The 27,936-nt window shown below is 44.4% G+C and overlaps 4 protein-coding genes across 5 annotated transcripts in view; 1 reads left to right on the forward strand and 3 right to left on the reverse strand.

Moving 5' to 3' along the window:
- Window positions 1-1,877: 1,877 nt before the first annotated feature.
- LOC120061175 (NEDD8-activating enzyme E1 catalytic subunit-like) lies at window positions 1,878-11,989 on the reverse strand. Of its 2 annotated transcripts, none has more exons than XM_039010766.1 (17): window positions 11,864-11,989; window positions 11,728-11,766; window positions 11,087-11,207; window positions 10,923-11,003; window positions 10,729-10,811; window positions 10,447-10,527; window positions 10,270-10,313; window positions 10,113-10,177; window positions 9,861-10,016; window positions 9,599-9,701; window positions 9,301-9,414; window positions 8,983-9,036; window positions 3,120-3,156; window positions 2,928-3,009; window positions 2,653-2,753; window positions 2,397-2,515; window positions 1,878-2,299 (listed from the first exon to the last, which is right to left on the reverse strand). In XM_039010766.1, the coding sequence occupies exons 1-17, from the start codon at window positions 11,881-11,883 to the stop codon at window positions 2,211-2,213; spliced, it is 1,389 nt and encodes a 462-aa protein (XP_038866694.1). In that variant the 5' UTR covers window positions 11,884-11,989; the 3' UTR covers window positions 1,878-2,210. The 2 variants fall into 2 exon arrangements, with proteins under 2 accessions (XP_038866694.1, XP_038866695.1); XM_039010767.1 differs by having other exon boundaries at window positions 11,696-11,766; window positions 11,864-11,953.
- Window positions 11,990-13,245: 1,256 nt separating this feature from the next.
- On the forward strand, window positions 13,246-17,376 carry LOC120061176 (PRA1 family protein 3-like). Its single transcript, XM_039010768.1, has 3 exons — window positions 13,246-13,514; window positions 14,309-14,526; window positions 15,329-17,376. Exons 1-3 carry the CDS (start codon window positions 13,336-13,338, stop codon window positions 15,505-15,507), a joined length of 576 nt encoding a protein of 191 aa, XP_038866696.1. The 5' UTR covers window positions 13,246-13,335; the 3' UTR covers window positions 15,508-17,376.
- lmod3 (leiomodin 3 (fetal)) lies at window positions 17,374-22,164 on the reverse strand. The gene is made up of 3 exons (XM_039011475.1): window positions 21,712-22,164; window positions 19,870-21,399; window positions 17,374-17,427 (listed from the first exon to the last, which is right to left on the reverse strand). The coding sequence occupies exons 1-3, from the start codon at window positions 22,162-22,164 to the stop codon at window positions 17,374-17,376; spliced, it is 2,037 nt and encodes a 678-aa protein (XP_038867403.1).
- A 742-nt stretch (window positions 22,165-22,906) lies between these two features.
- Window positions 22,907-27,936, reverse strand: part of LOC120061177 (FERM domain-containing protein 4B-like) — a 32,895-nt gene continuing 27,865 nt past the window's right edge. Inside the window, exons 17-22 of the mRNA XM_039010770.1 lie at window positions 27,702-27,930; window positions 27,545-27,601; window positions 27,170-27,443; window positions 26,156-26,928; window positions 25,759-25,897; window positions 22,907-23,874 (exon numbers count right to left, since the gene is read on the reverse strand). Coding sequence (XP_038866698.1) covers window positions 23,835-23,874; window positions 25,759-25,897; window positions 26,156-26,928; window positions 27,170-27,443; window positions 27,545-27,601; window positions 27,702-27,930 — 1,512 coding nt within the window. The 3' untranslated portion in view covers window positions 22,907-23,834. The remainder of the gene's footprint in view (window positions 23,875-25,758; window positions 25,898-26,155; window positions 26,929-27,169; window positions 27,444-27,544; window positions 27,602-27,701; window positions 27,931-27,936) is intronic.

Below are 27,936 nucleotides of genomic sequence, written 5' to 3' on the forward strand. Positions count from 1 at the left end.
GTTTCTAAAACTGTTTGAATTATGTCTGTGAGTATAACAGAACTCATATGGCAGGCAAAAACCTGAGAAAAAATCCAAACAGGAAGTGGAAATTCTGAGATTGGTCGAGTTTCAACCAAGATCCCATTGAAATCACAGCGAGATATGAATGAGTATTCACTTCCTATGGCTTCCACTAGATGTCAACAGTCTGTAGAACTTTGTCTGATCACTCTACTGTGAAGGGGGGCCGAAGGAGACAGGAATGAGTCACCACTGCCATGAGGTGAACATTCTTTCACCATGCACCTTCACATAAGAGGCAGCTCCGTTCCATCGCTCATCTGAAGTCAATGTAATTCTCCGGTTGGAACGTTATTCAAGATTTTTTGAACAACATTCTAAAGATTGATTCAATACATCATTTGACATGTTTCTACTGACTGTTACGGAACGTTTGGACATTGTCACGTTTTAGTGAACGCGCTTTGACTTTGGAATTGTTTACCAAACGCGCTAACCAAAGTAGCTAATTGGACATAAATAACGGACATTATCGAACAAATCAAGCATTTATTGTGGACCTGGGATTCCTGGGAGTGCATTCTGATGATCATCAAAGGTAAGGGAATATTTATCATGTAATTTCTGGTGTCTGTTGACTCCAACATGGCGGCTAATTTGACTCTTGTTCTGAGCTCCATCTCAGATTATTGCATGGTTTGCTTTTTCCGTACAGTTTTTTTTTTAATTTTTTAAAATCTGACACAGCGGTTGCATTAAGGAGAGGTATATCTATAATTCCATGTGTATAACTTGTATTATCATCTACATTTATGATGAGTATTTCTAACGATGTGGCTATGCACTATCACTGGATGTTTTTGGAACTAGTGAATGTAACGCGCCAATGTAAACTCAGATTTTTTTATATAAATTTGAACTTTATCAAACAAAACATGCATGTATTGTGTAATATGAAGTCCTATGAGTGTCATCTGATGAAGCTCATCAAAGGTTAGTGATTAATTTTAGCTATATTTCTGCTTTTTGTGACTGCTATCTTTCGCTGGAAAAATGGCTGTGCTTATTGTGGTTTGGTGTGACCTAACAATCGGTTGTAGTGCTTTCGCTGAAAAGCATATTTGAAATCGGACACTTTGGTGGGATTAACAACAAGATTACCTTTAACATGGTATAAGAAACATGTATGTCTGAGGAATTTTAATTATGAGATTTCTGTTGTTTTGAATTTGGCGCCCTGCACTTTCACTGGCTGTTGTCATATCATCCCGTTACCGGGATTGCAGCCATAAGAAGTTTTAACTCATCTTGACAATTCAAAACTCTGAGAAGTAGCCGCTATTTACTATTTTACACCTGGGGTCGCTATACATTACTTTCACCCATTTTATAAGAAAATCAGCAAAATTGAAAAAAAGTCCAGTCTTATAAATAAAATCCAGTCTTACTTTATCGAAGGCCTTTTCAAAATCCGCTATAAATACCAGGCCTGGCTTCTTACATGTTGTATTATTTCTAGTAGTAGTTGAATATTATATTTAGGCGCCTTTTTGCAAACTCCAAGCGGGCTGTCATGTGCTTTTTTCAAAGGAGTGGCTTCCGTCTGACATCTAAAATGTTAGTCCGCAATCATAACATGGTGTTTGTATGTTCACAGATTAAATTTCACGCATGGCTTTTCTTACGATCCTAACAATTTACAGATGGATTTTCTTACAATCCTAACAATACGTACGTTCAACCTTTTGGCAGGTATGTCGCTCCATAAAAGGTCCCCTGATAGCACCGACTGTAATAAAAATTATGGTATCTAGTGGTGTTAGTTGTATAGCTCCATCTAGTGCACAGACTAAGGAAACCCACTTTGCACCAACTTTCATTAACAAAACACTTTATTGCAGCACAGTTGTTATTATTATGTATATAAGGAGAAACTACTGTTATTTTGAATGGGTGAAAGAAGACAGCCATTTGGAGCAAACATTAATAAGTAAAACATAATTGTTAAGGAAAACGTTCTGACTGATTACACTGTAATGATAAAGTTGTTGACCTTCCACACTACCCGCCATAATGGACCAATACGAGAGAAAATGGATCATACATACATTATCAGTCTCAAATATATTAAAACAATACCATGCTGTATCACTTTCCCCAAAGGTTGTCAAATGTCTTGATAGATTCTGTATGTGTACTTTGACGGATTAAGAGGTGAGTTTCAGCTTGAAGAGGACAGTCTGAGGTGTGGTGATATCTGCCACTGCTAGTTCCTGTCCATCAGACAATCCCAGTTCTGCAACACCACAACATTACATGTACAAGATGGCCAAAACAAACACATAGGTTTATATAGTCTACCATGCACATATTTGAAGAAAAAAACATCTTACCTTTCAAGGTTTTGCAAAGGTTTGGTCTAGTTCTTTCTTCAATTGAAGCTACAGTCTGTAAATATAGTGTCTTATTTTTCCCTTCCAGGGTTGCTGTGATGGCTGGGGACTTCATTTGTCTGGAAAAGATGAATGCTAACAATGCCAACTTCACAATTACACTTTTCAGTAACGATAAAAAAAACTGCCTCTCCTGTATTAAGACATGACACATCAATATCAGTCAGTCAATCTGGTTACTAGCAGATGTACTCACAGGGAGGCGTTCTCAGTCAGGTACTCCAGGACCTCCTGTAGCTTGGCAGAGGGTGGGAACTGTAGATCCTGGGGCACCTGGCTACAAGCTGAGCAGTTCTCCTGTCAGACCAAACAAGAGCATGAAGACACAAAGTAGCTTCTGACATCACGCCACCCCCTTACAGCCTTGTGTCAATAGCACTGTCAGTAACATTGGTACAGTTCTCCTTAATAAAATGGGCAAATATATAGCCATTAAAGATACTCATCTGGGTACTCTGAGACATTACTAACCTTTCGCTCTGCCTCGAAGGTGTAGGTGTACAGTCCGTCCACATCATTAAATACCAGATAATTATTCAGTGGAATATAAGCGCTGCAAAGTCACAGAAAAGTAATTTTAATTTGATACCTGGTATGAAACTGATCTTTTCTCTACAGTGAGTGCATCATGTGAAAACAGAATGATTAATTCACAGTACTAACCTTGAAGCCATTTTAAAAACTTCAGTGGAGCAGGCAGCTACAGAGCAACAAAAAAGTGAAATAAGTTACACTACTTGAAATGTACAAAAGTAGCTACTTGTAATCAAGTTGGGATCCATCAAGAGAAAACGAAGCTTACGTATGTAACCACGGTTATGTGAGCTAAATGGATCACTCCAATATATTGGTATCACTCCGCGGCGGAGGGATACATCCGAGGTGAGAATTTACAGATTTACTCCCGTGTACACCTGTGTCACGGCTGGGGTCCGCCCCTATATATAGACCCCATGGCCACGACACACGCTCTCTACATCATTTTTGAAGCGCCTCTAGCACCGTAGAGGATTGGAGCGATCCATATAGCTCACATAACGAAGGTATGTATGTATGTATGTAACCACGGTTATGTTTCACTATACTGGATCACTCCAATATATTGGTATACCTGTACGAGATTTAGTCAGTGCTAGATGGACTTGGCCAGCCAGTGGCGAAATCCCAGCGTGGGACCGAGATGCAGGGGCCGTCAATGTGGAAGGGGGGGTCCCGGCACAATGATTGGAACGAATTGCAAAAATCGCTGAAGTTGGAGACGTATCTCCCTCACTAACTTTAAACATCAGCTATCGCTGCAGCTGTACACAGCCATCTGTAAATAGCCCATCCAATCTACCGACCTCATCCCCATATTGTTTTTATTTACTTTTTTGCACACCAGTATTTCTACTTGCACATCTATCACTCCAGTTTTAATTTGCTAAATAGTAATTACTTCGCTACTATGGCCTATTTATTGCCTTACCTCCTTACGCTATTTGCACACAGTCTATAGACTTTTTTTCTATTGTGTAGTTGACTATACGTTTGTTTATTCCATGCGTAACTCTGGGTTGTTGTTTGTCACACTGCTTTGCTTTTATCTTGGCCAGGTCGCAGTTGTAAATGAGAACTTGTTCTTAACTGGCCTACCTGGTTAAATAAATGTTTAAAAAAAAATATATATATATATTTTTTTTAAGTCCCCGGAAGAGGAGGCGACGCCCAGGACCGCTGAATCAACCGCAGAGGGGGGTGCCACATTTACCCGATAGTACCTAGCAACGGTGCAAGTGGAAGCCCAGCTGGCCGCAGCACAGATATCAGCGAGGGGCACTCCTCTCAGTAGAGCCAAGGACGCAGCCACACCTTGCGCTGAATGTGCCACCACAGATCCCAGCACTGGCCTGCCAGCAAGGCGGTATGCTGTTATAATCATGTCCACGATCCTGTGAGAGCACCTCTGCTTTGATAGCCCAGCCCGCAGGACTCTCACCATAGCAGACAAAGAGCTGGTCTGTTGTTCTCACTGACCGTGTCCGCTCCACATAAGCAGCTAGTAACTGCACAGGGCACATCATGCCGGAGGGAGGCCCAAACTTCCCCGCCACTGCCGGGGGGTTGTAAGCAGACAGGATAAAAGGGATGTTCACATGCCTGTCTGATAGAACCTTTGGAAGAAATGAAGGGTTGGGGCAGAGAGATATACTCCTCCCACCGGGGTCCATCCGGTAGCACTCAGAACTTACCGACAGAGCATGGAGCTCACCCACCCTCTTCATGGAAGTAAATGCTACCAAGAAAGCCACCTTCGTAGAGAGGTGTTTCATGGAGGCAAACTCCAATGGTTCGAAAGGCAGCTTAGCCAAAACCAAGACCACATCCAGATCCCAGCTTGCCATTGAGTGGGTCCTAGCTGGACGCAGGCGACGAACCCCCTTCATAAACCTGGAGACCAAGGGATGGCAACCCACTGGCCTGTCCATCTACCTCACATGGCAGGCAGATATAGCGGCCAAATACCCTCTCAGTGTAGAGACTGCCAAGCCCTCATCCAAGTGAGACTGCAGGTATTGGAGGACATACTGCACCCCACATGACTCGGACACAACCTCAATACCAGTGCATCAAGAGCAGAACAACCGCCAGCGCAACTGGTATGCCGCGGTTGTAGTCGGTGCCCTTGTGCTCTGGATGGTTCATTAAGCCCTCCTGTAGTCCTAACATCGACCATTGGTGCCGTTCTGCGGCCAAGCCCAAAGACTGAGGCGGTGCGGTCACGGATGCCACAGAGTTCCCCCGGCCTGAGACAGTCGGGTCTCAGGGGCAGTTGCCAAGGTGTCCCAGACAACAGGGACAGGAGAAGGCTTAACCAAGGTTGTCTGGGCCAGTATGGGGCCACCAGCAGCAGACGATGTTCCTGTCCAGCACAGCCTGGATCAGGGGAAAAGGGGGAATACGTAAAGCTCCAGCCCTGGCCAATTGTGAGCCAAAGCATCCAACCCCAGAGGCCCTGGTGGATCCGACATGGAGTACCACAGGGGGCAGTGTGCATTGTCCAAGGAGGCAAACAGGTCCACCTGCACCCTCCCAAACTTGTCCCACAGATGCTGCACCACCTGGGGATGTAGGCTCCAGTCCCAAGGTGGCGGGCCCTCCCTCGAGAGCATATCCGCTGTCACATTCAGGATGCCAGGTATGTGCGCTGCACGTAGAGACGCTATACATCCCTGAGCCCAGAGAAGGAGCTCCCGTGCCATAAGATGGAGGCGGTGGGACCTCAGTCCACCCTGATGGTTGATGTAAGCCACCTTTCTCACAAGGACATCTCTTCCTTCCAGATGTGGAAGGAAAGATCACAGGGCCAGCAGTACAGCTCGGAGCTCTAGTGTATTGATGTGCCTGCCGCTCCAAGGGGGTAGCCAACAGCCACTGGCCAACAGCCGTTGGTCACACCCCCCCCAGCCGAACTGGGAGGCGTCTGTGCTGGCCAGCTCCCGGCGGCACATCCTCAGCATCTCCACCCCACCTGAGAGAAAGGAGCGACAGAGCCACCTCAACAATGCCCGAGGCACTATGCGGTCACCCGCCGCTGGCGGTGACGGTGGTGCTTCGGGTGCAGCCAGTGGGAGTTGAACCACCATTGAAGAGGCCAGAGATGGAGCAGGCCCAGGAGAATCAGCAACGATGTTGCTGGCGGCAAGCCCAACAGATGTTGGCAGGTCAGGGTGGATACCACCCACCCCTGCCAAAAGTGGTCGAGGCAAGATAAGATTGCCTGAACCCTTCTGGTGGGCAGGTGTGCTCTCATGAGGACTGAGTCCAGTTCCATGCCAATGAAGGCCACCCTCCGGGTGGGCGTCAGACGACGACTCTTGTCGTTTACAGTAATGCCCAGCCCACCGATGTGGGTCAGGATCATCCAGGTAATTGAGGATCAACAATCCTCAGGACGTGAGAGGTGCCAGGACAGCATCCATGCACTTCGTGAAAGTGCGGGTTGCCAAGGGGAGGCCGAAGGGAAGAACCCTGAATCGGAGGTACTGCCAATAAGCTGGGTGAACAGGAACATGGAAGTACGTTTCCCTCAAGTCCAGCGTCACAAACCACTGGTCCCTGGACACGGCCTGCAACACGTGGGCTGGGGACAGCAGGTGGAACCTCAGTACCCATTGAGGTTGCGGAGGTCCAGAATCGGTCGAAACCCTCTGTCTCTTTTGGGGCCCACAAAATAAGTGGAGAAGAAACCACCCATCCTTTCTGATGTCTCGTTCCTGGGGATGGAACCCTTGTCCAGGAGTGAGGAGATCTCCAGCCGCAGAGTTTTCTTCAGGGAGTCGGCCAACGTGGTGACACGAAAGCCCCTAAAGGACGGGGGCCGGCACCGGAATTGGAGTTGGTACCCCTCAAGCATTGCGGACAACACACAAGGAGACTCCACACCTTCCTCCTACTTCGCCCTTTGAGACCGAGAAGCGGCCGAGGAAGGGTGTGACAGGGGTCCTGCCGGGGCCAGCCTCTCCTCTGACGGTTGACAGATTGTTGCTCCACCACACACTTTCCCTCCCCTCTGTCGTGCCTCAGCACGAAGAGATTGGGCAGGAGGGGGACCCCACTGTCATTCGGGTGCAGTTGGGTGGCGACGGTTTGTCTGCCTTGGACTCGGGGCCTGAAGAGGCGGCATGAACCGTCTCAGTGTCTCCCGGTCCCTACGAACCTTATTGGTCTGCTCCAGAATGTCATCAACCCCTGGGCCAAACGTCAGCCCTGGGGTGATGGGGAGAGTGGCAAATGTGCTCTGGAGAGCAGCTGGCAGGTGGGATTAGGCCAGCCAGGGATGGCGCCGGGAGATAATCACCTGCGCCATGGTCCGTCCGTTGGCCACATCCCTCTGGTGCAGGGAAAGCAGGCAACTCCATCGCTTCCTCTGTGCCCTCCTGCATCCGGGGCAACAGAGACTGCAGGTAAGCCTGCAGCAGCTTGGCCGCGTTGGTAAGGTGGCCAAGAGAGCAGAGGGACCCATATGTGGCTTTCAAGTCCGCATCAAAGACTCTGGGGGTCCCAGCTTCAGTCGCGGGTTCTGCTGTATAATCTCCCGGTCCGGGAGGACCATGGCAGCTATCAAGGTGTCCATGGTCGGGTACTCCCAGAGGTCGAGTGACACTGCACCCGCAGCATAACTCCATGGTCCAGTCTCTGCTGTGAGTCGGAAGCGCCCCCTGGCAGAGGCCCAGCTGTCCTGCAAGGACTTGTGGAACTCAGCAGGGATGGGGACAGATGGAGAGTCATCACTGTCCACCAGTTTGATGTCCAATGCAGTGGCTACCCGAGTGAGTAGGCTCCTCATAGCCTCTTGAGCCGCTGAAGCCCTGCTGCCGGCTTCTGATGGCCTGTCAGCTCGGTAGCCCCGCTCACGGTGGTGAACAGTGCTAGGCTGTTCCTGGGGGATGATGCAATCACTGGCCAACAGGGAACAGCTGTCGTCGCCATTGAAGCTATCAACCTCCTGACGCAGGGCATGCGCCCTCCGTTCCAAGGTGGTCCCAGCGGTCCGACTCCTGCCCCTGTCCATGAGTGGCAGCAGATGGGCTCTGCCTGCGGTGGCTCCAGGCACGCTTCCTGGGAGGGGTACTGGGCCTAGTAGAGGGAATAACAGCTCGCTGGCGCATCACTCCTGAAGGAGCTCGTCCGGAGCCCAAGCCTGGCCGACCCACTCACGCGAGGCGCAGGCGTTCTGAGAACACCACACAAAACATACATCCAGTACGGCGCTCCAACGCCCTCTCAAACCCAGGTCAGTGCATAAACAAGATATGTGGATCCCCAGGGGGTGCCACCATCACACAAAGGGAAGCCATAAGCTCAGCCAAGCCAACAAGGCCACAGAGCAGGGGTCCGACACCCTGGGAGAGCTTATGTCAAGACCCACTTGGAAGAATAGGAACCCGGTGAGGGATAAATTACCCAGTACCTCTGCAAAAAACAGGGAAGACCCGTGTGGGAAAAGCAGGCAGACAAAACAAAAAAACAACAACCAGGTAATGTATTTTTAATTTAAAAAAAATAATTATAATAATAAACTAATAATAATAATTATTAGTTTGTGGCAGCAAGAGCCATCGTACTAATGGAGGCACACGGAGTCGCAGTGTAACGCTAACGAAACACAAGTACAACAAACCACGGGCGGAAGATACAGATCAACCGCACGCAGCGAGTGGAGCACTCAGGAGGGGCTGGCCATATGGACAGCTGCTGCAGGCTGCAAACAGCCAGTGAGTATACTTCCACGCAAGATATTACACACTTACCAGTGACTTACCAAGCGAACTTCAGAAAGTTTGTACCTCAAACCATACGGACGTCCGCCGAGAAAATGAAAGACGTGTCGCGGCCATGGGGGTCTGTATATAGCGGCGGACCCCAGCCGTGAGAGGTGTACACAGTAGTAATCTGTAAATCCTCACCTCAGATATATCCCTCCGCCGCAGTGATACCAATATAGTGAAACGTAACACAATGACAGTCAGAAAGGGTTTCCTACCAGCTATTACAGCATTAGTTGACGCGACAGCAGGGATGATCCTCTTCACAACGCCTGAGGCAAAACCATGTGAAAAAGAAATCTAACCACACTGTTCCCAGATTTTTACAACCAATACTTGTAAGTGGGGGAGTTCGGGTTAATACAATTTCAACTTAGAATTGTAATAGGCCTACACTGCTTTTTTTCATCCTCATTTAAAATGGAACAGAACCCAAATGTTGCTTGTACTATATAGTATGTATAGCCAAAAGCTGATATAGCATGAGAGTTTTACCATCTCTGCCGGACAGGTTGTTACAGTATGGTGCTCCTCACCTTGTGTTAGTCTGTATGTGACTCCTGTGATGTTGTAGTCAGCAGCTCTCTCGTGGGCCCTCTGGAACACCCACTGGATGTGCTCAGGGTTATCCCCATCCAAACCAACACCCTCTGAGTGACAGACAAGAGCCTGTGTCATTATCTGTTATAATAGGTATTATGTTGATCTTAATGAGTGTTATGAAGGGATTATGGCCACCTAAGGGTACAGTGAGCAATACAACAATCATTTGTTGCCCTTTTTGATTGCAATCAAGAGGTGATAGACAATGAGAAGTGTTATTCATGGCCGTACCTCCAAAAGGCTCGTCTTTGGGCCACTGTAGCATTCTGACATACTCAACGCAATGCTCTGGCAACCGCGGCATAGACGCAATGGTGCACATGGGGAAATTAATCTAGGGACCAAAATAATACAACATATACACCAAAGCATTTACTGATAAGTAACACAAAATGGCTGCAGTACACATCACTGTCCAACTTAACAAAGTAGTGGGCTACTGAAGCAGTACACTATAAATATTATATTTGGCAGGTCTGAGAGCTTGTAGCACCTGTGGTGGGTAAAGCGCCAGAGTGCAGTCGATGCACGCGGTCATGCCAGGCAGAATGACCCTAGCATTGCCTTTGAAACCCTCTGTCCCACCGTCAATGAGGGGGATGATGGAACTGGGGTCCAGAACACCATCCTTGTAGCTCAGAAGGGATATCTGTAAATGGGGTGATCAGGTAACTGGGGTGATCTGACATTTTACATAGATACACACAATCCACATAGCCTATAGTTCATATTAAGACATACATACCAGCATGCCATTCATCCAACGCCTGGCGATGATCGAATCTAATCCACAAACAATAATGTGGAATTCTACAAATACAATTTAAAAAAGCGTGTCAGCACCATTGTTAAGTACAAGTGTTTTTAGAAAACTCCATAAAGTAAACAAAGTTTGCACTTACGTCTGTAGAAAGATTCATCAAAGTCTTGTATTTTGTTGAAGTGTCTAAGCAGAATATGAATTAAGAAAAAGAATAGAACATACTTCTAGTACTTCACATGCTCAAGCTTAGTAATGCAGTCATTTGTACGGGGTAAGCCTACACTCCGGTATTCTACACGTCAGTTGCAAAGGATACGAGACGACTTTACATCCAGGGATGCGATTATTGACAAAGTCAGCAGCCACATCTGCTTTTGGCCGTCCAATATCTTTGGGCCTAAACAAGGTATAGAGGTGAGCACTGACATCTATTGATGTAAAAATGGCTTTATAAATACATTTGATTGATTGAGGTGTGTGTTGAAAAGTAAACTTTTAAAGACACTTTCACTTTGTTTCTTCTATCAAAAGAGAACACACTAAGGTTGTTATTGATAGAGTAAGGGCCATGGGAGAAGGAGCGAAAGGCGAGCCAAACCTGAAAAGGAACTGCCTGTTGAGGTTGGAGATATCGATGGTATCCATGTCAACAACATGAATGTGACGAAAACCTGACAGAGCCTAGATCAGAACAAGGAAAAACCACACATTAAGATACTGAGCAGATATAGAACAAGATAACAAAACCCTTTCATGCATTTGCACCTAGAAGCTGGACATTCTCTCTCATACCAGATTTTTGAGCAGCTCACATCCAAGTCCTCCAGCTCCAATGACCAGGATTTTGCATGTCTCCAATAAGAACCCAAGAGACTGAAAGGAATATCAGAGTTGGTGTGGAGAATGCTTTTCTCTATCCCCTAAATAAAAGGACATGTTATTATCTGATTCCTTACCTCAATGCTTGGCTCAAAGTCAGGATGAGTGAATGGGCCGGGTCTTTCCAGGAACTTCTTCACATGGTTCCATCGGCCATCCCAGTCTCCACTATCGCCATGTCCTCCATCTACAGCCATTCTGCACACAGAAAACACCGAACACAAGATCCTCTGCTGCACATATCAACCAGCAATCACTCAAACCTTTATCACAAGTGTGATGGTGAGTCAAAAATAGATGGCTAGCTACGTAGATAAATATAGGTCTGTAGCATGTCAATTAACATCAGGATGATTTCCCTAGAATAGCTAACGTTAATCAATCATTCTATATGTGAAAATTCAGACAGCGGATGCTGCTGCTAACTAACGTTAGCTACCAATCATATTAGCTAACTAGCTAGATACCATATTAGCTAAGGTAAACTGGTTCTCTTTGATGTTGAATTGGGAACACTTCGACTAAGCATGTTCATGTGCCTGGTTCTTAGAATTAGCTAGTTGTCTACTCGAATTAGCCCAATTCCCATAACTAACTGTCTGAAATTGTTGAATCAATGAATTTCCACACTCCATGCTAACAGGCTAACTTAGTTAGGTAGCTCACTAACTAACTGCAACTCAAACCTGATGCCAGTTTCAAGCATTTCGTCACTAACTTCTCAGTCAGCTCCTCTATTTTCCTTCTTTTCTTCTCCCTAAAGAGGAGAGAATAAAAGAAGGTTCAATGCTTAACAGCAGCATAATGTCGATTCTCTCAGCTAGCGACAATAAATATAATTTTGTTGTACTTACGGCTCCTCAGCATCCGCCATACTTTCAAGGTTCCATGTCCTCACTGACTGTACTATATATTCACGAAAATCAAACCTGCGTTAGCATATGTGCCCAAAATTCACAGGGATTTGCAATGACTGTACATGAAGGATGTTCTGCGCATTATGTGCAGCACAGCGCAATTGTGATTGCCATCAACATTACTGCACTTGTCTTACTCTCGCGAGAAGCTAAACTGACGACAACAAGAACCCGAGCCAACCCAAAGATGTTCTATTATATTGACAAGATAGTCGAGTGACTGCTCTAACAATGGAAATACATGTCCTCAAAGATGGAAAGCAGGCAAGATCAGGTGGGACCATTCTAGCTAACGAGAGGGCGGATACACGTGTGAAGAACAGATACAAGTCCGATATAAAAGTTGTCCCCCCCCTTTAACAGTCAGTCCAACCTGTACTGTGCAAGTAGGCTACAGTAATAGTAAGTCTACCATAGAAACAGATAAATGTTAAATTCACAGGTTTTAGATTTTTCCACTCTCAATTCTAATTCAATTTCATTTGATTAGCAGTGTAGTGTATGGGTTTGCAAAGAAAATGGCTACTGGATTGAATCAAATAATCATAATATAATTCTGACAGGTAGGCTACTTTGTAGCTAGTTAACTTTTAATTGAGAAGGTTTTTGGGGAAAACTTTCCATCTACCAGAATACGGGGAGGCCTATCATTAAAATAGCTATTTTTTATTATATTCCTTAATTGTTTGAAACCTGAACGTTTTACTTCATTATGAGGCTTGTCTTACCTTACTTTTGATAGTAGACTATAGCCAATAAAGACTTACTCATATGCTTTTCTCCTGTTCTATTGATTTTCTTTCAACTTTCTATCATTGTCTAGCAGCCATATTAGCAACCCATGATAGTTGTTGCATATTTCAATCACCCCTCTTTCTACATTTCTGACGGATATTTCCATCTCTGCCCATTTTAGAACGGCGTTTTACTGCAAATGGAATTCTGGAACGTTCACGCGAAGGTCTACAGCTGTCTGTACATAGCTGCGCCTAAAATGTAAAATAATATTTTATCCAAAATATAAACTAAACATTCTGATCTGTTCCATCAGCCTTATTAATTGAAATGGAGTATACCTACACTACACTACTTTGGTACGTATTAGTGCCCACGGAAAAGTGTGTATACCCTCCACTACACCACTGAACCTAACCATTACGAAACTTATATTCGATAATAAGCCTCACGTTTTGGTTGACCAAATGTGACACTCGTATTAACCTCCATTAAAAAAAACATCCCCAATTCGTGGTCTTATTTTCGTTAACAGATTTGTGGCGAAGTAAACCCTCTCGCTTCGCCTCTTCCTCTCTGCCGGAGCCCATCCTATAAATTACTTTGGTAGCTAGTCTCTTTGGTATTACTGTTCAGCTGATCTGTTAAAACATATCCGAGCAGTGAACTCGGAGATGGCAAGAATGGAGCTTGCACCGCTCAGACCATGGGACGACTTCTTCCCAGGAGCTGATCGTTTTGCTAAACCCGATTTCGGAGATTTAGCTAAATGGAACAACAGGGTGATCAGCAACTTGTTATACTATCAGACCAATTACTTCGCAGTGGCCATCGTGGTTTTCCTGGTCGTGGGGTAAGTCAGCATGACAGCGCGAGCTTGCTAGCATTTTCCACCCAGCTACTAGCTATCTTATTTGATTTGTCTGCAGTCCGATTCACACCAAGTTATGGCTACGTAATTGTCATGCATGGGCATTTTATTTATAACAGTGAGCAAGATTTCCCTATCTTTTCCTATTCTCCTCACAATTGCAACGACGAAATAAGAGATGCAGTCATCATGTGATGGAATTGGAATGGAGTCTGGTACTAGCTGGCCTGCTAAAAACAAATGTAGCTATTTGCTCCACTTTTTCTGAATCAGCTGCCTGCAACTGTGTGAACGGTGAACATAATTACTAACGTTCGGTGGTTTAGGCCTGCTTGTAACCAATGTATCTACAAATTGTCATTTGAGTACCTTTTTTTTATATTTTGAAATAACCATTTGACAGATGAGTTTCCAATGTTTTCTAAATATATTTGTATAATAGTTTTCAGCCTATTTAACACATTAATGCTGAAAGTTGTCCAAGCAGTTGAATCCTTATCTCAACCACACACTCCATGTACCATGTAGAAGTCTACTGATAATACCCGAGGAGCAGTTTTGTATGTGTCCTAATTGCAGCTACGATAGTTTGAAAACTCAAGATTATTTTTGAAAATGGCAAAAAAAGGAAAGGTGTTGCTCTTATTCCAGCCACCAGGTTGTGCTGCTCGTTGCTTTTATTGTGTTTTACAGATGCCCGATTAATTGTTTTGCATAGCCATACAGAATTTGAGTGGATGTAGATGTTTTGTGTAATGTGTTTCCCATCTGTGTAGATTTCTGAACCCTCTTGGCATGTTTCTGGGCGGAGCAGTGGTTTCTCTGGTCTTCATGGTTTCGGTGTGGGCAGGAGAGAACAAGAATTTCATCAAGAACTTCAAGAAGAAAAACCCCACCCTGTTTGTCATTGCTGTCATGGGAACGAGCTACTTCCTGCTGTCACTATGTGGTGGAGTGATGGTCTTCATCTTTGGAATTACTTTTCCCTTGCTGTGTGAGTCTCAGTATATTCCACACTCTTGGGGACAGTTTCTTGGACACAGAGGCTTTATCTGTGTCTGAAGAATCTGACCCTTAATGTTTGATTTTTGTTAGTCACACTTCACACAGTAACTAGCATAGATTTAGCCTAGCTTTCAGGCCTTTTTCCAGTGGCAACCTCCATTGGAATATGGTGCAAATGTAGAGGATTAGTCACAGGAGGAGGAGCAAACAGTTTTTTCAACCACTCATTCTGACTCATTGTATGGGTTCAATATGTGGAATGCGTGTGGTTCTCCACCTTAAGAAAACGCCCAGTTAAACTTTAAAGAACATTGTTTTGGAAATAAATAGTCTAGACTAACTGCTGGATTCTGAAATGCACATTACAGAACACAATGTGCAGGGTAATTGGTGGTTCTGAGAAAAGGAGTGCAGGCAACAGCTGCCACATTGTGGTGGGGATCAGGAGGCAGTCAGTCAGTGACAGAGCCCTTCCCAAGAGGGCTGTCCTATGGCTGCCTGCGTGTGTTGACTGGTTGCTATGTACTGTCTGTACAATACTCGACTACATTTACTGGCTTACATCATGCAGTCAGCATCTCTGACGAGGGGAGTAAAGATGCCTCTCCTTAACCATGTGTGTGCATTGTATTTCATCACATATACCTGGCAACTAATTATCCTTCTCGGTTGAAGCTGCATAATTTTAGATTAAGGCACACGCGTCATGTTTCCATCGGAAAATGCTATCTCAATTGAGAGTAGCGCATCGTGAGTGGGTAGGAAACTAATCCAGCCTTTCTTCCCTGTAGTGATCCTGGTTCATGCGTCTCTGAGGCTGCGCAACATGAAGAACAGGCTGGAGAATAAGATCGAGGGAGTGGGCATGAAGAAGTCCCCAATGGGCATCATCCTGGATCTACTAGACCAACAGGAGGAGAAGATCAACAAGATCCAGGACTTCCTGGAGTCTAAGCTAAACAAGGAGTGAGGGGAGAGAGCCAAAATGGCACCCTCATTCAATTCAACATGGTTTGCTTTTTCCTTTAACACTAAAATCAAGTGTTGATTTTTACCCCGCATAATGTCAGTGCTGTCACATTCCCTTCATTTGTCATTCTCACTCCATTTTGTTATATTGAATGAACACTTTTTTTTATACATTTTGTGTCAAAGTACCTGATTTCTTTAGAGCATTTCAGAAAGATTTGTACAGTCCTGTATGGATCACATGCTGGGGGAAGGCACTCGGCACAATGAAATGAGGCATGAGTGTTTCTGTATATTTGCCCAATAATGTTCAGAGGAACACAATACACATGTTGTCATTATGTAATTGCAATATATATAAAGCTGCATGCCAGAATGCAATAACTATTGCACGTTAAAACAATTGTGTTCAGTAGCATAGCTTCTAGATTTATTATAAAAATTTAAAAAAGCAAATAATTTAATCAGAATCAATTTATTTGCTACCTCAGAAGACAAACTCTATATTTCCTCTCCTAATGCTGAACTAGTGTTACTGGGCTCCCCTTCTATTCACTGGACCAGTGACTGCATATTAACACGGAGCAATAATATCCCTCTTGTTACTTCAGACCCTGTGGGTTGGGCTTGAGATGAACATTATCAGCTCATGGCTATGCAATATGGGAAAATGAATGGCAAATGCAGCTTTATTAATTCAAGTAATCATGGTGTATATGTTTACGTTCTGCTTTCATGTCTCATTGAATCTTCTCTACTTGTGTATTCAGCAGAAAACAAATGTTTGCATTACAAAAAACAGTGTCAGGCACCAAAGCATTGCTGGAAAAAGAATCGATGCATGAATGTTACCTCTGTACTATTAAATAGTTCTGATTATTTCCCCTCAGTAGCAGATCTGAGATTTTATTCTAAATCCACCATAGTCAATAGCCTATCCAATTCCAGGGATCACCATTTAGTAATAGATGAATATGAAGATTTTATGAGCTATTTGTGTTGTTTAGGACTGACACAGATGCAGTCTTCCAAAGAACTAAGGAGAATCACAGTTTGTATCGGACATAGCCAAATTGCTTTTAGGAAAAAGGTGTGCACGCTAATACTATGGTTACAGTTTCACAGATGAGTTCAGAGAAGGTTCTATTATAACGATGTTATAACTGATTTTGTTTTTGTGTGTAAGTATTTCTATTGATGAGTAGTGATAACATAACTACAGACTTGGAAGCAGAGCACTGTGTTCCACCATAACAATAAAACTTAATTTAAGGAATCAATATTGTCTTTTAACTATGTTAATTAATGAAGAAACCATTGAAATATTAGACATTTTGATTGTACACTGATTTTTAATGTCAACACTCATTAGAATTATGAGTTGTTAAGATGGACTGTTCCATGAAACAGAAGTCTGATTTGAAATCTAGCTTCTGGACCACTGGCCCACAGTGTTTTACACAGTAAAAGACAAATCCTATACTCTATGTTCTGGGGTTCAGCTGTTTGCAATTGCAAAGCGGACAGCAGACACCAGTGGTTTTGAAAATCTGTAGATGAAAGACCTGTCATCAGTAGATGATGCATTATGGATTTGCCCACACTCATTTGGGAGTGTTCAAAGTAAATTAATTTTACCTAAACAAACTTAATTATTAATTGAGACTACTTATACTATGCACATTGTATGGTGCATTTTCCAGCTGTAGACTCATATCCAAATACCATACTAGTTCTTCCAAACCTCAAGGAACAAAAGGTGTTCTGCCTGATGAGGCAAACTAGTGTTACAAGTGCAAGCATATTATTGTTAATGAAGAGATTAAACATGTTAAACAAACACAGAAATAAAGGTATTGTAGATTCCTCAGAGATTGAAGAGACTGGTTTCTCTTGATTCCAATTCTTTGGGGAGTGGCACCTGTAGGAGTAATACATTACACAAACAGAAACAGCTGTGAGAAAGATTTGATTGGAAGAGTGGAGGATACACACAGGTATAAGGGATGGATGGAAATGTACAGAATAGTTACCTGGAGGATAATGGGGGAGGGTCCTGCTTTTAAAATTTCAGTCAAGTAGAGGGTTTGGTTAAAAAAATTACATCTAGTCCAGGGGAGAGATATGTAATTTGTAATTGATTAAATGTATATATTTCTCAGTGTTTTAGAATTAGTTGCTTATTAGGCTATATATCGATGTGTTACCGATGCCGCCCCTCATCTCTAATTCTCTGCTGGGCGCCCAATAGGCTATATAGTGCGGTCTCAATCAGATGATCCATAGCCTATAGATGCACAGAGAAAAGTTACATTCCTAAAATAGCTGCTGGGGTGGTGTAAATACAACTAGGCTGCATTACACACTGCAATGGATATTCCAACCCTGAGCCCCGGCCTGCTCTGCTCTTGCTGATCAAAAACGTTTTTGTGTGCTGCGCTGTGTAGGCCTACGGTGGCAGTTCACGAGGAGAGTCAAAGGCTTCTTCCTAAAATAATTTTTGATTAGAGATAATCCCAAAAATGTACTTCCTTGTGCGCAAACTTGTTCCCCCTGCTGCGTTGTTCCCCATGCTGCTATTGGACCATGAAACTTGAAGCATCAGCAGCGGCAAAATCAATTAGAAATGGACAGCTCATGGTGCTGAACGTAGGCATAATTCATTTCATTGTAATTAGACTTTAGTAACCACAAGAAGGGTTTGTGTTGGAGCCTATTTCTTCCTATTTAAAAAATAAAAGGTAGGCCTATCTGTTTGATAGACGAAATTAGGCAATAGGCTGCTATGTCCATAGATTTGTAGGTCAATTCCTCCACCCACCATGCACTCTTTAAATAGCCTACCTCCATGTCAGTGAAGGGCAGTTCAGTTAAAACCAAGACTTGAATTGAGAGGGTATGAGAAGGTATGCCATAGGCTTACCTTTTATTAAAGAAAATTGAAAAAAGTACAGGTATACCCTTTGTTAGCTTAAGATTTTGAAGAAAATAAAATGGATCTGGTTATATAAAGTGATCTATAACAGTGCTGTGAAATACCCTGGAAAGATGTGACTCCAATGCATATGGGGATATCATTGTTTAGCTTCTTTGACATTCAGAAGCAGACTTTGCTTGGGAAGTAATCTAATTCTGTCACTATCAATTGATTAAGCTATTCACTTTCTGTACAATATAACATGTGTAAACCCAGACATTTGTGACCTTCTCTCGTTGGGTTAAGCCACAGAAAAAGAGTAGCCAGCAGTTAAAGCTTAAATGTTTCTGCGTCGGTAGGGATACTCTGTCTGGGGTGGAAAGGTAGGCCTACTCTGTCTGGGGTGGAAAGGTAGGCCTACTCTGTCTGGGGTGGAAAGGTAGGCCTACTCTGTCTGGGGTGGAAAGGTAGGCCTACTCTGTCTGGGGTGGAAAGGTAGGCCCACTCTGTCTGGGGTGGAAAGGTAGGCCTACTCTGTCTGGGGTGGAAAGGTAGGCCTACTCTGTCTGGGGTGGAAAGGTAGGACTACTGTCTGGGGTGGAAAGGTAGGTCTAACTTTTGAAAGTACCATTCTCAGATTCCTAATGATGTCTCAGATTAAATGATTTGCAAACAGGGACAGTTTCGTTACAAACAAGACACTGTGGCATTGGGGAAATAAAGTATGATAAGATTAACACATAGGTCTCTCTGTCCATTCTTAGCCTTTATTTGTGTAGTATTAAAAAAGATTCTGCTAATATGTAAAATTACGTAGAATTGCAGGAAATGTTTAAAAAAGGAAACATTTTCTCGACCCTGCAAATACGATCAGAGATTCATGCAATACTTTTACTATAAAGGTTATCTATCCACCCCTAATCATGTGCAGCCACAGTGGACTATCAACCCACAACCTTCTGGCTCTCAGCCCTGTGCATTATAAAATTGTGGACGTTTCCATGTAATGTTTACTCGAATAAGGCTAAGGCTCTGGTAGACATGTTCTCTGCTATCCACTTTGTTTTAATTATTATTTGGGGTATAAGGGAGGGTCACTTCTTTTATTTTTTAAGCGTTCAGGGAGGGCCAAACATTTCAGAAGGTCCGATATTCTCCATGTAACCCCGTATTATAATTAACGTTCACTCCCTTAAATAATTTTAATTTCACACTAATCTAGTCTACATATTTGCTAGTGCGTGTCTAATATGGGTTAAAGCTAACAAGCTTGATTAGACGGTATGTGCTCTCCAGTTCAAGGTAGTTCCACAATGCATCTTTTTTTTTAAATCCACCAACTTCTGACATCTAACTAAACAATGTGATTGCTGGTAAAATAAAGTTACCTAACAATATGACTGTAAGTGACCTTGTGCTAATCTGAGAATCATCAGTTGTACTCACAGCTTTGAGATAGGCCACGTTGCTCTTTTTGATCTCATTAAGAAGTTCATCGCGGGGCGTCACATCCACCTTGGCCGGCTGCCGCCTCCGAGGGACAGGCTTCAGTGTCTTCATCACATCTTTCAGAGTGGCCTTCAGTTCTACCATCTCATCAACGCCTGTGTCCCTCGTTTGTCCTGATGTCTTCCTGAGCTGGACATTCGGCCTCTCTGCTCTCCTGTCCTCCCTAAGGTCTATGTCCAGGAAAGGGTCACGCTTTTTGGGGGTCCTCTTCAGCTGGATGTCCTTCAGAAGGTTACCAGAGGAGTCCGTGCTGGGAGGTTGTTGTGGAATGGGGTTGCACTGCATGTGTTTAAACTGCTTGTGTTGATACTGTGGAGAAGTGTTCTGCTGCTTTTGCGGCTGCTGTAGAGGGCTGTTCTGCTGGAATCTGGAGGAGGGCTCTGGTTTGGGTTCCATGGGACCCTGGGGACCCTTGGGAAGCTGCGGCATGAGGGCCGCGATTTCGGGAGGGACATAGCCCAGCATCGCCAGCAGCCCTGGGGGCAGGTTCAGAGCCCGTTCGTACATCTCAAACACCTCTTTCTGCTGCTGCTGCTGCTGCTTGCTCTGCTCCTCGTTCCTCTGCTGTCTCTGGCGGTCCAGGTTCCTGGTCAGCAGGTTGGTTACCACCATTCTGGGGCCCGCCTGTTCAAAGTGGTAGCCCATCTTCAGGAGGGTGTTGTTGGCCTTGAGCAGGCGTGACACCTCCATCTCTGCGTGGTGGCCCAGCATGTGTCTCTGGTTGTGGAAGCGGAGCTCAGTGAGCGTCTCGTTGAACTGTAGGCAGCGGATAATGGCAATAATGCCCTTCCCTGTTATGAAGTTAGACTCTATGTTCAGTGTGGTGATGCTACGGTTCTCTCTCAGCATGTTGGCCAGGGTGAAGGCAATGTTTTCGTCTGCGCCGGTGTTGGCTATGCTGAAGGTCTTGACGTGTTTGTTCTTCTTCAAGGCATTGACGTATTCTATTAGCATTTCTTTGGGAATGTTTTCTATGTTATTCAGGTTTACGTCTGTGATAGTGGGGTTGTTGTTGCAGATCTTATCCAGAGTGGTGTCCAGGTTTGTCTCATTCCCTGAGGGTCTTGATGTCTTCTTGGCCCCACCAAGGCCACCAAGGCCCCCACCAAGGGCCAGCTTTGGAATATTTAGTTTGTTAATTACCCTCACCTCTTTCTCTGGAACAAAACAGGCCCTCTTCTCCTCTGGAGTCATCTCTATTTCTTCAGGAATGGGAGCGTCTGTGGTGTTATTTTTTACTTTCTCAGGTATTTGTGATGTGCTCTTTTGCTCTGTTCTCTCAATCTCTTTATTTTCTTTCATGTCTGTGGACTCTGGTGGGGGTTGCAGAGGACTGGTAGTGTTTACAGTGTTAGTGCTGTTATCATCCGGTGACTCTTTTAGATGCTCATTCACTGGATGTTCATGTTTTTCTATGACCCTTTCATCTTTTACGGGTATGTCCTTTTTCTCCTGTTCCTCTTTCTCCTTCTTCACATCCTCTTCCTCCTCCTCCTCCACAATCATTACCTCTATAATCTCCTCTATCACTTCCTCTCCTTCAACACCGTCTGTAGCTTCCACCTCGATGACTTCTTCTACCACCTCATACACAATCTCCAAGTCTTCAGCGATTTCTTTCTTTTCAGCATCCTCTTCCATAGTTTTCTGATGAAGACAAGTAGTACAATCATTTAATAAACATTGCTTTGTAGAACATACAGTGGTATACTTTATGATGTATGATATATTGAAGACTATAGCGACAATATATTGACCATTGATTATGTAGTTTCTTACCTTACTGGGCAGTAGAGTGACGGGGACCCTCTCCTCCTCCAGCATGCGTTTGGACTCCTTCTCCCAGTACAGATAATCCACCAGGCCCCTGTGGTCAAACAAACCTGTGGGCGCCTTCTCTGTCTGGCTCTTCTGCCTCTGACCCACAGGTACCCTCTCATCCGGGGCTATAACGTCCATCTCTTTCTGGAGCTCTTTGAGCTCCTCAGGAGACAATTTTGCCAGGATATCATCTTCATCAATGTCTTCATCCTCATCAGAGTCGGCGGATGGCTTCTCTTTCTTCTGGTCATTCTGTCTCTGACCAAGCGGTACTCTCTCGTCTGGAGCTAAAACATCCATCTCTTTCTGGAGTTCTTGAAGCTCCTCAGGAGACAAGCTGGCTAGGATATCATCTTCATCAATGTCTTCCTCATGTATGTCCTCCATGTCTCGGTCCCTTTGGCTGGACATATTTGAATAGTATTTGTCTTAAGAGTTTATTTTCAATCTAAAGGGTAAAAAGTATATCCACGATGACTACACAGTTCTAGAGCTGAGTGGACAGTGCTATTGGCTCTGTCTCTAGCTGGTAAATGGTCTGCTCACACCCCAAGCAAAGTCTAAAATTAAACACATAGGACCTCATGGAAGATATTTATGGTGCAGGAGGGCCAGGAGAGACATACTAACATGTTCTTTTTTCAGTAGCTTGAGTCAGATGGACAGGCTGTATGATCTTTCAGTATGGCAGTTGATTGGGAGACAGGAAAAGGGGGAGATCGACAGGAACAGGTGGACAGTTTTTTTACAGGACTGGGAAGGTTTCCACGGTCCACTACGCACAGGGCTCCGCCCAATCCCCCAGAGCTTCCAGGAAAGTGTAATAATATCTCCCTGAAGTGGTGCACAACAACTGACAGCTGATGTAAAACCAGAAGAGATCAAATTTTGTGTAGGGGATCACTACACTCACTTGGAATGCAAAAAAATAATGAATAATAATGTTTTATTGTCACATACACCAGATAGGTGCAGTGCAATGTGTTGTTTTACAGCAAATTAGGGTTAAGTGTCTTGCTTAAGGGCACATCAAAATATTTTTTACCTTGTCAGCTCAGTTACTGGATCAACACACTAACCACTAGGCTACCTGCCCCCCACCAATGGAGAAATCTAGTCTTGTTGAGGGCTAAAGAAGTCACACCACATGCTGTGTGTCTCACACTGATTCTTTATTGATGTCCCAAATCCAAATGGGAGATATTTCACTTAGAGTAGGAGATGACAAAGCCTAACAATATGTGGACAATGTACAAATGAGTAGAGAAAGACAATAAAGAAAAACAATAAAGAAACATTATTTTAAGGCATATCTTTTTACAATATACAAAAAAGCTGCTTATCAAAAGTTTATGTTCACATGCAAGCAATTTACACCACATTAACACGATCACAAAAAGGAAACTATGAATAATCTTTAAACAATATCAACATGTACATTCAGATTCATACTTGGGAGAGGAGAGAGCGCATCAGTCCATTGACTGACAAACCTGGGACGCACAGACTGCAGTAAGGAAGGGTTGGTTTATTATTTTGTTATCACACTTTGTGAATAGTAACTCCAAAATGTATACCTAAATGTTTTACAAAGATAGTCAAGTTGATTTACAACATGTATAATGAGTAGCTCACTAAATAGTGCTCTGTGTGTACTGTATGGCACCACACTTTGGAGGTATCCTGCTTTAACTCCTTATTCATACACTCCTAACACACAGTTTACTGATTATCATAAAGACAATGCTAACTTTTTTAAAGACTTATTTTTGTCATAATACAATAGGGTAATATATTTGGGTCAAAGGTATCCCATGGTTTGAAATGCTGTTTGTAGATCCTTCACAATATTCACAATGATGAAGCTGGTTTCCCAGATCACCAAAACCTTTCATTTGTGCCATCACCACATCCCATGTCTTCCTGAATAATATCCATCTCCATCTAATCCAAGGCACATGGGAGAGTCATTCAAGAGTGTCATAATGCAGCATGTCCAGAGGTTAGTTGGTATCCTTCCAGAGAACTGTGCGTCCAATGTTGGGGTCATTGTGCCAGTGATTCTTTTGGTCCTCTTATCTTCAGTGCATGCCCATATAATTTCCATCCATGTATACTCTTCTGTAATGAAGAGATGAAAACAAACAAACAAGGTCAATATAAAGTCTCCCATACTGTAGGACAGCATAGTACTTCATGAAACCCCCTGCATGCTGCAACAGCTGGAGAGTATTATCTAGAGGCATGAAAATGGAACACAACAAACCATGGAAACACACTATGAAAAAATGATGTCATTAGAAAGAAGACTATTCAACAAAAGCAAACATGCTACTGTCTTGTCAAGCATGCCATGCAATAAAATAGGAATGTAACATTTGAAATTAGATTTTTCCACTTAATATGATCACAACTTACAGTAATGAGAGGCAAGCAAAAGTAGGTCAACTCTACTATTGGTTCTATGAGTTATGAGGAGGATGTGGTGTTTTAACTGTGGATGTGACGCTAGACACTGTGAAAGTGTTTTAACTGTGGATGTGTTTTAACTGTGGATGTGACGCTAGACACTGTGAAAGTGTTTTAACTGTGGATGTGAAGCTAAACACTGTGAAAGTGTGGTTTCTAGCTACAGGATGTAATGAACACAACATTTTCTCCACATGCATCCATGCTGAATTTGTGAGCCTGCTTAAAGACCAAGATCATTTGGCAAAACTTTTGGTCAACCGTGTAAGGCATGGCCACTCATGAGCTATAAGTATCTGGAATGGAGTGGAATGTGGCCAACTAGGCCTTGGCAGTATGTGTTACCACTGCTCTGGCTGTACATTTAATGAATGGTCTACATATTGATTTCACCTTGATTGAACCTGTGGTGGACGCCACTAAATGAGCTTCAGTATATTGATCAATATGACAAATGATGAGACACAGATGGAAACTGACAACAGTGGCACTGATGGAAATTGATTACCACTACGACAGCCTATTTGCATCTCATCTCACCCTTCTGTGTTTGAATAGTTGCCTAATGGTCTTCCTCAGTGCTATTGGCCACAGCACCAAACACCTCTACTGACTCTACTGGCATTGTATCAGACCTCTTCAACACATTGCATTCTGGGGGAAATCTATGTACATGACGATTGAGGACGGACAGTTAGTGAAAGGAGAGAAAGATAGAAAGAAAGTGAAAAGATCACCAGTTTATATACACTGATTTGAGACTACTTCATTATTGGGGTTTAGTTTCACACCAACAGACCAAACAAACTGAACATGCTGCCACATGATGTCACTTACTAGCAAAGACTGTTCATAGATAAGGATAGCATTTGAATCTCTGTAAATGTCTTTATGACAGCCAAAATAACCTGTCCAATCATGAGAAGAGCTGGAGGAACAGGAGGAGGAAGGTGGAGAAGAGTAGAGGATGCAGGAGGAGTAAGAGCAAGTGGAAGGACAGTGGCAAGTGGTGACAATGCTAGGGAGGTCCTGAGGCTCAATATCGTGACAGGCACACACAGATAGTGAACAGAGGTGACATCCACAAGAGTACCTGCCATTGAGTATGGGGAGGAGAAAACATTAGCAGACAGACAGCCAATTATAAGAGTGGTCATAGTCTTGAGTGAACCACTTCATTTCCCATACTTAGTGATACTGTTGTCAATTCTATATTTAAGCAGTAAGGCCCGAGGGGGTGTGGTATTGGCCAATATACCAGGGCTAAGGGCAGTTCTTCTGCACGACGCAACATGGAGTGCCTGGATGCAGCCCGTAGCCATGATACTGTATATTGGCCATATACCATAAACCCTCAAGTTACCTTATTACTATTATAAACTGGTTACCAACAAAATTAGAGCAGTAAAAATAAATGGTTTGATATACCACGGCTGTCAACCAATCAGCATTCAGGGCTCAAACCACCCAGTTTATAATAGCCTGTATGGTATGGAAAATGTAGGTGTGGTGCTGTGGTAGGTTACTGGTTATCACCTGGTATGGGTGGGGCTGCGGTTGTAATTGCCATGGGCTCCTGGGTGAGGGTGCTGTGGTGACTCTGTCATGTTCTCATAGTCTGTTACACCCACAGCCAACTGGCTGCGCCAGTTTCCTGTGCTGGTTGATGAGGAAACTAGAAAGAGAGACACTTTTTAGTCTCAGACAATGATACCCTAACCCTAGTTTCATGTCCACATCCCGGGTCCAACACTAACCCTCAACCCTAACCCTAACAAACAATACAGCATATATTGTCATACAGTATGTTAAGAATGTATGCATTATATTGATCAGAAAACGTGTCCCTCTGTGTTACTGAGGGTGAACAGACAGAATATGTTATTCTGAGGTGACCTGTTGCAGTATGAGGAGAAGCAGGATCTATTCCTACCTGAGGAGTAGGAGGTGGTTCGGCTGGAGTGGCTGAAGGGGGCTGGCATGGTCTGGTATCCCAGGCTGAGCTGAGAGCCGTTGTCATAGTCATACCCAGCCAGACCCCTGCCTGCCTCTCTGTGGCCACCGCTGCGGTGGTACCAGCCTCTCAGGTGCTCAGCCACCAGAGCCTTCTGCATGTTCTTCTGCAAGGGCTCGTTGCGGGGCCCCTGTCTGGTCCGGGGCAATCTCATGGTGGCGTATGGGTTCTGAGCAAGGCTGTCCGCTCGATCACTACTATAGGTCCTGTAGCGCTCGTGTCTGTGATAATTGTGTACTTGGTAGGAAGGGTTGACATTGTAGTGGCCCTCCATCTCGTTCTCATAGACGTAAGCACCGTTGGAGTAGGGCTCCATGTCTGGACAGGGGTAACCTGTCACGTAGTAAGCAGTCGGTGCATAGTGCGCTGGGGGCTCGTACAAATAACTACAGCCAATATGATTCTGGACCAGATTAGGCATACTGCCTGTGTTTCCATAGACCTCCACCCTCCTGTGCAGCTGATGGTTGCGGGTTCGAGAGTCCAAGGTGCAGTAGTGGGGGTTGCCTGGGTAGTCCAGGCTGGACTGACTGGTGAAGGAGGAGCAGTCCTCCAGGGCCTCTGTGCTGTTGCTCCTGCGGGCAGGGGACAGGGTGAAGACTGGCTTCTCTGAGTCGGTATCCTTTAGTATCCGTTGCTGGGACTCCAGACTGCCACTGCGGTGCCTGAAGGACTGGGAGTTCCCATCCGACCTGCAAAAGTCACACACCCAAAAAACGTTAATAAAAAAAACAACATACATGTGTTATTGTCACATAAACGTGTTGTTAGACGGTTATCAAGCAAATAGTGTTAAGAAATCCAGATGTACAGCATACAGTACTAAATACTTATGATTACAATAGTTTTCTGTTCAACGTTTGGATGCAGGTATTGCTGATGTAGTGACCGGGTAAAGGTTTGGGTAGGCTGGTCTGAGAGGGGGGGTCTCACCTGAGATGGCTGCTGCTGTAGGCGTTGCGGGTCATAACGGGGGTGGAGGGCATGCTGCGTGGGTCCCGTGGAGATCTGGGTAACGTTATGGTGGGGCTGCTGTGTGCAGATGACACCTCTCTGGGGTGAAAATGATGTGAAGCATCCTGGCCGTCAAACGCTGCTAACCTGCTGAGACTCTTGTTGTGGTGGTGATCCAGAGAACGTGCAGGGCTGACCTGAGGGGAGCACTGCACCGACTGTGACCGGGGCCTCAGAGCACCATCAGAGTCATCTGGACAAAGAGACAAAACTCATGGTCAGATGGGATTGATAAAGGCACTGTTGCAACAAAGGTCATGTAGCTACTGTATGACTGAAATTTGTCCCACTCACCGTCATCCAGAATCTGACTGTCTGAGAGCGAGCTAGTCTCTGAACGGAGAAGCTCATCTAGGGATGAAGGACGAAAGCACATTATAGATGAAAGATTATAGTACAAATCAATAAACTCATACAGTGGAATGTGTGTGTCTAGTTTTATCTCCAGTACCTGCGATAATCACAGAGGCTCTTTGGGTAGGCTTCTTGCCTTTCTTGATTCTGTACTTGTTCATCTCATCCTCGACCTGCTGCAGTTTCCTCATGGCGTCCTGACAGTTCCTCCTCCTCTTCCTCTTCACCGTCTTACAGATCTCTGCCTCCGAGGCCAGTTTCTTAGCTGCTTCCACGATCTTCCGCTGCAGAGCAAACCTGCTCTCCAGGTTCCTCAGATAAGGGTCCTACAG

Source organism: Salvelinus namaycush, chromosome 16, assembly GCF_016432855.1.
Source record: "Salvelinus namaycush isolate Seneca chromosome 16, SaNama_1.0, whole genome shotgun sequence".
Classification (NCBI taxonomy): Eukaryota; Metazoa; Chordata; class Actinopteri; order Salmoniformes; family Salmonidae; genus Salvelinus; species Salvelinus namaycush.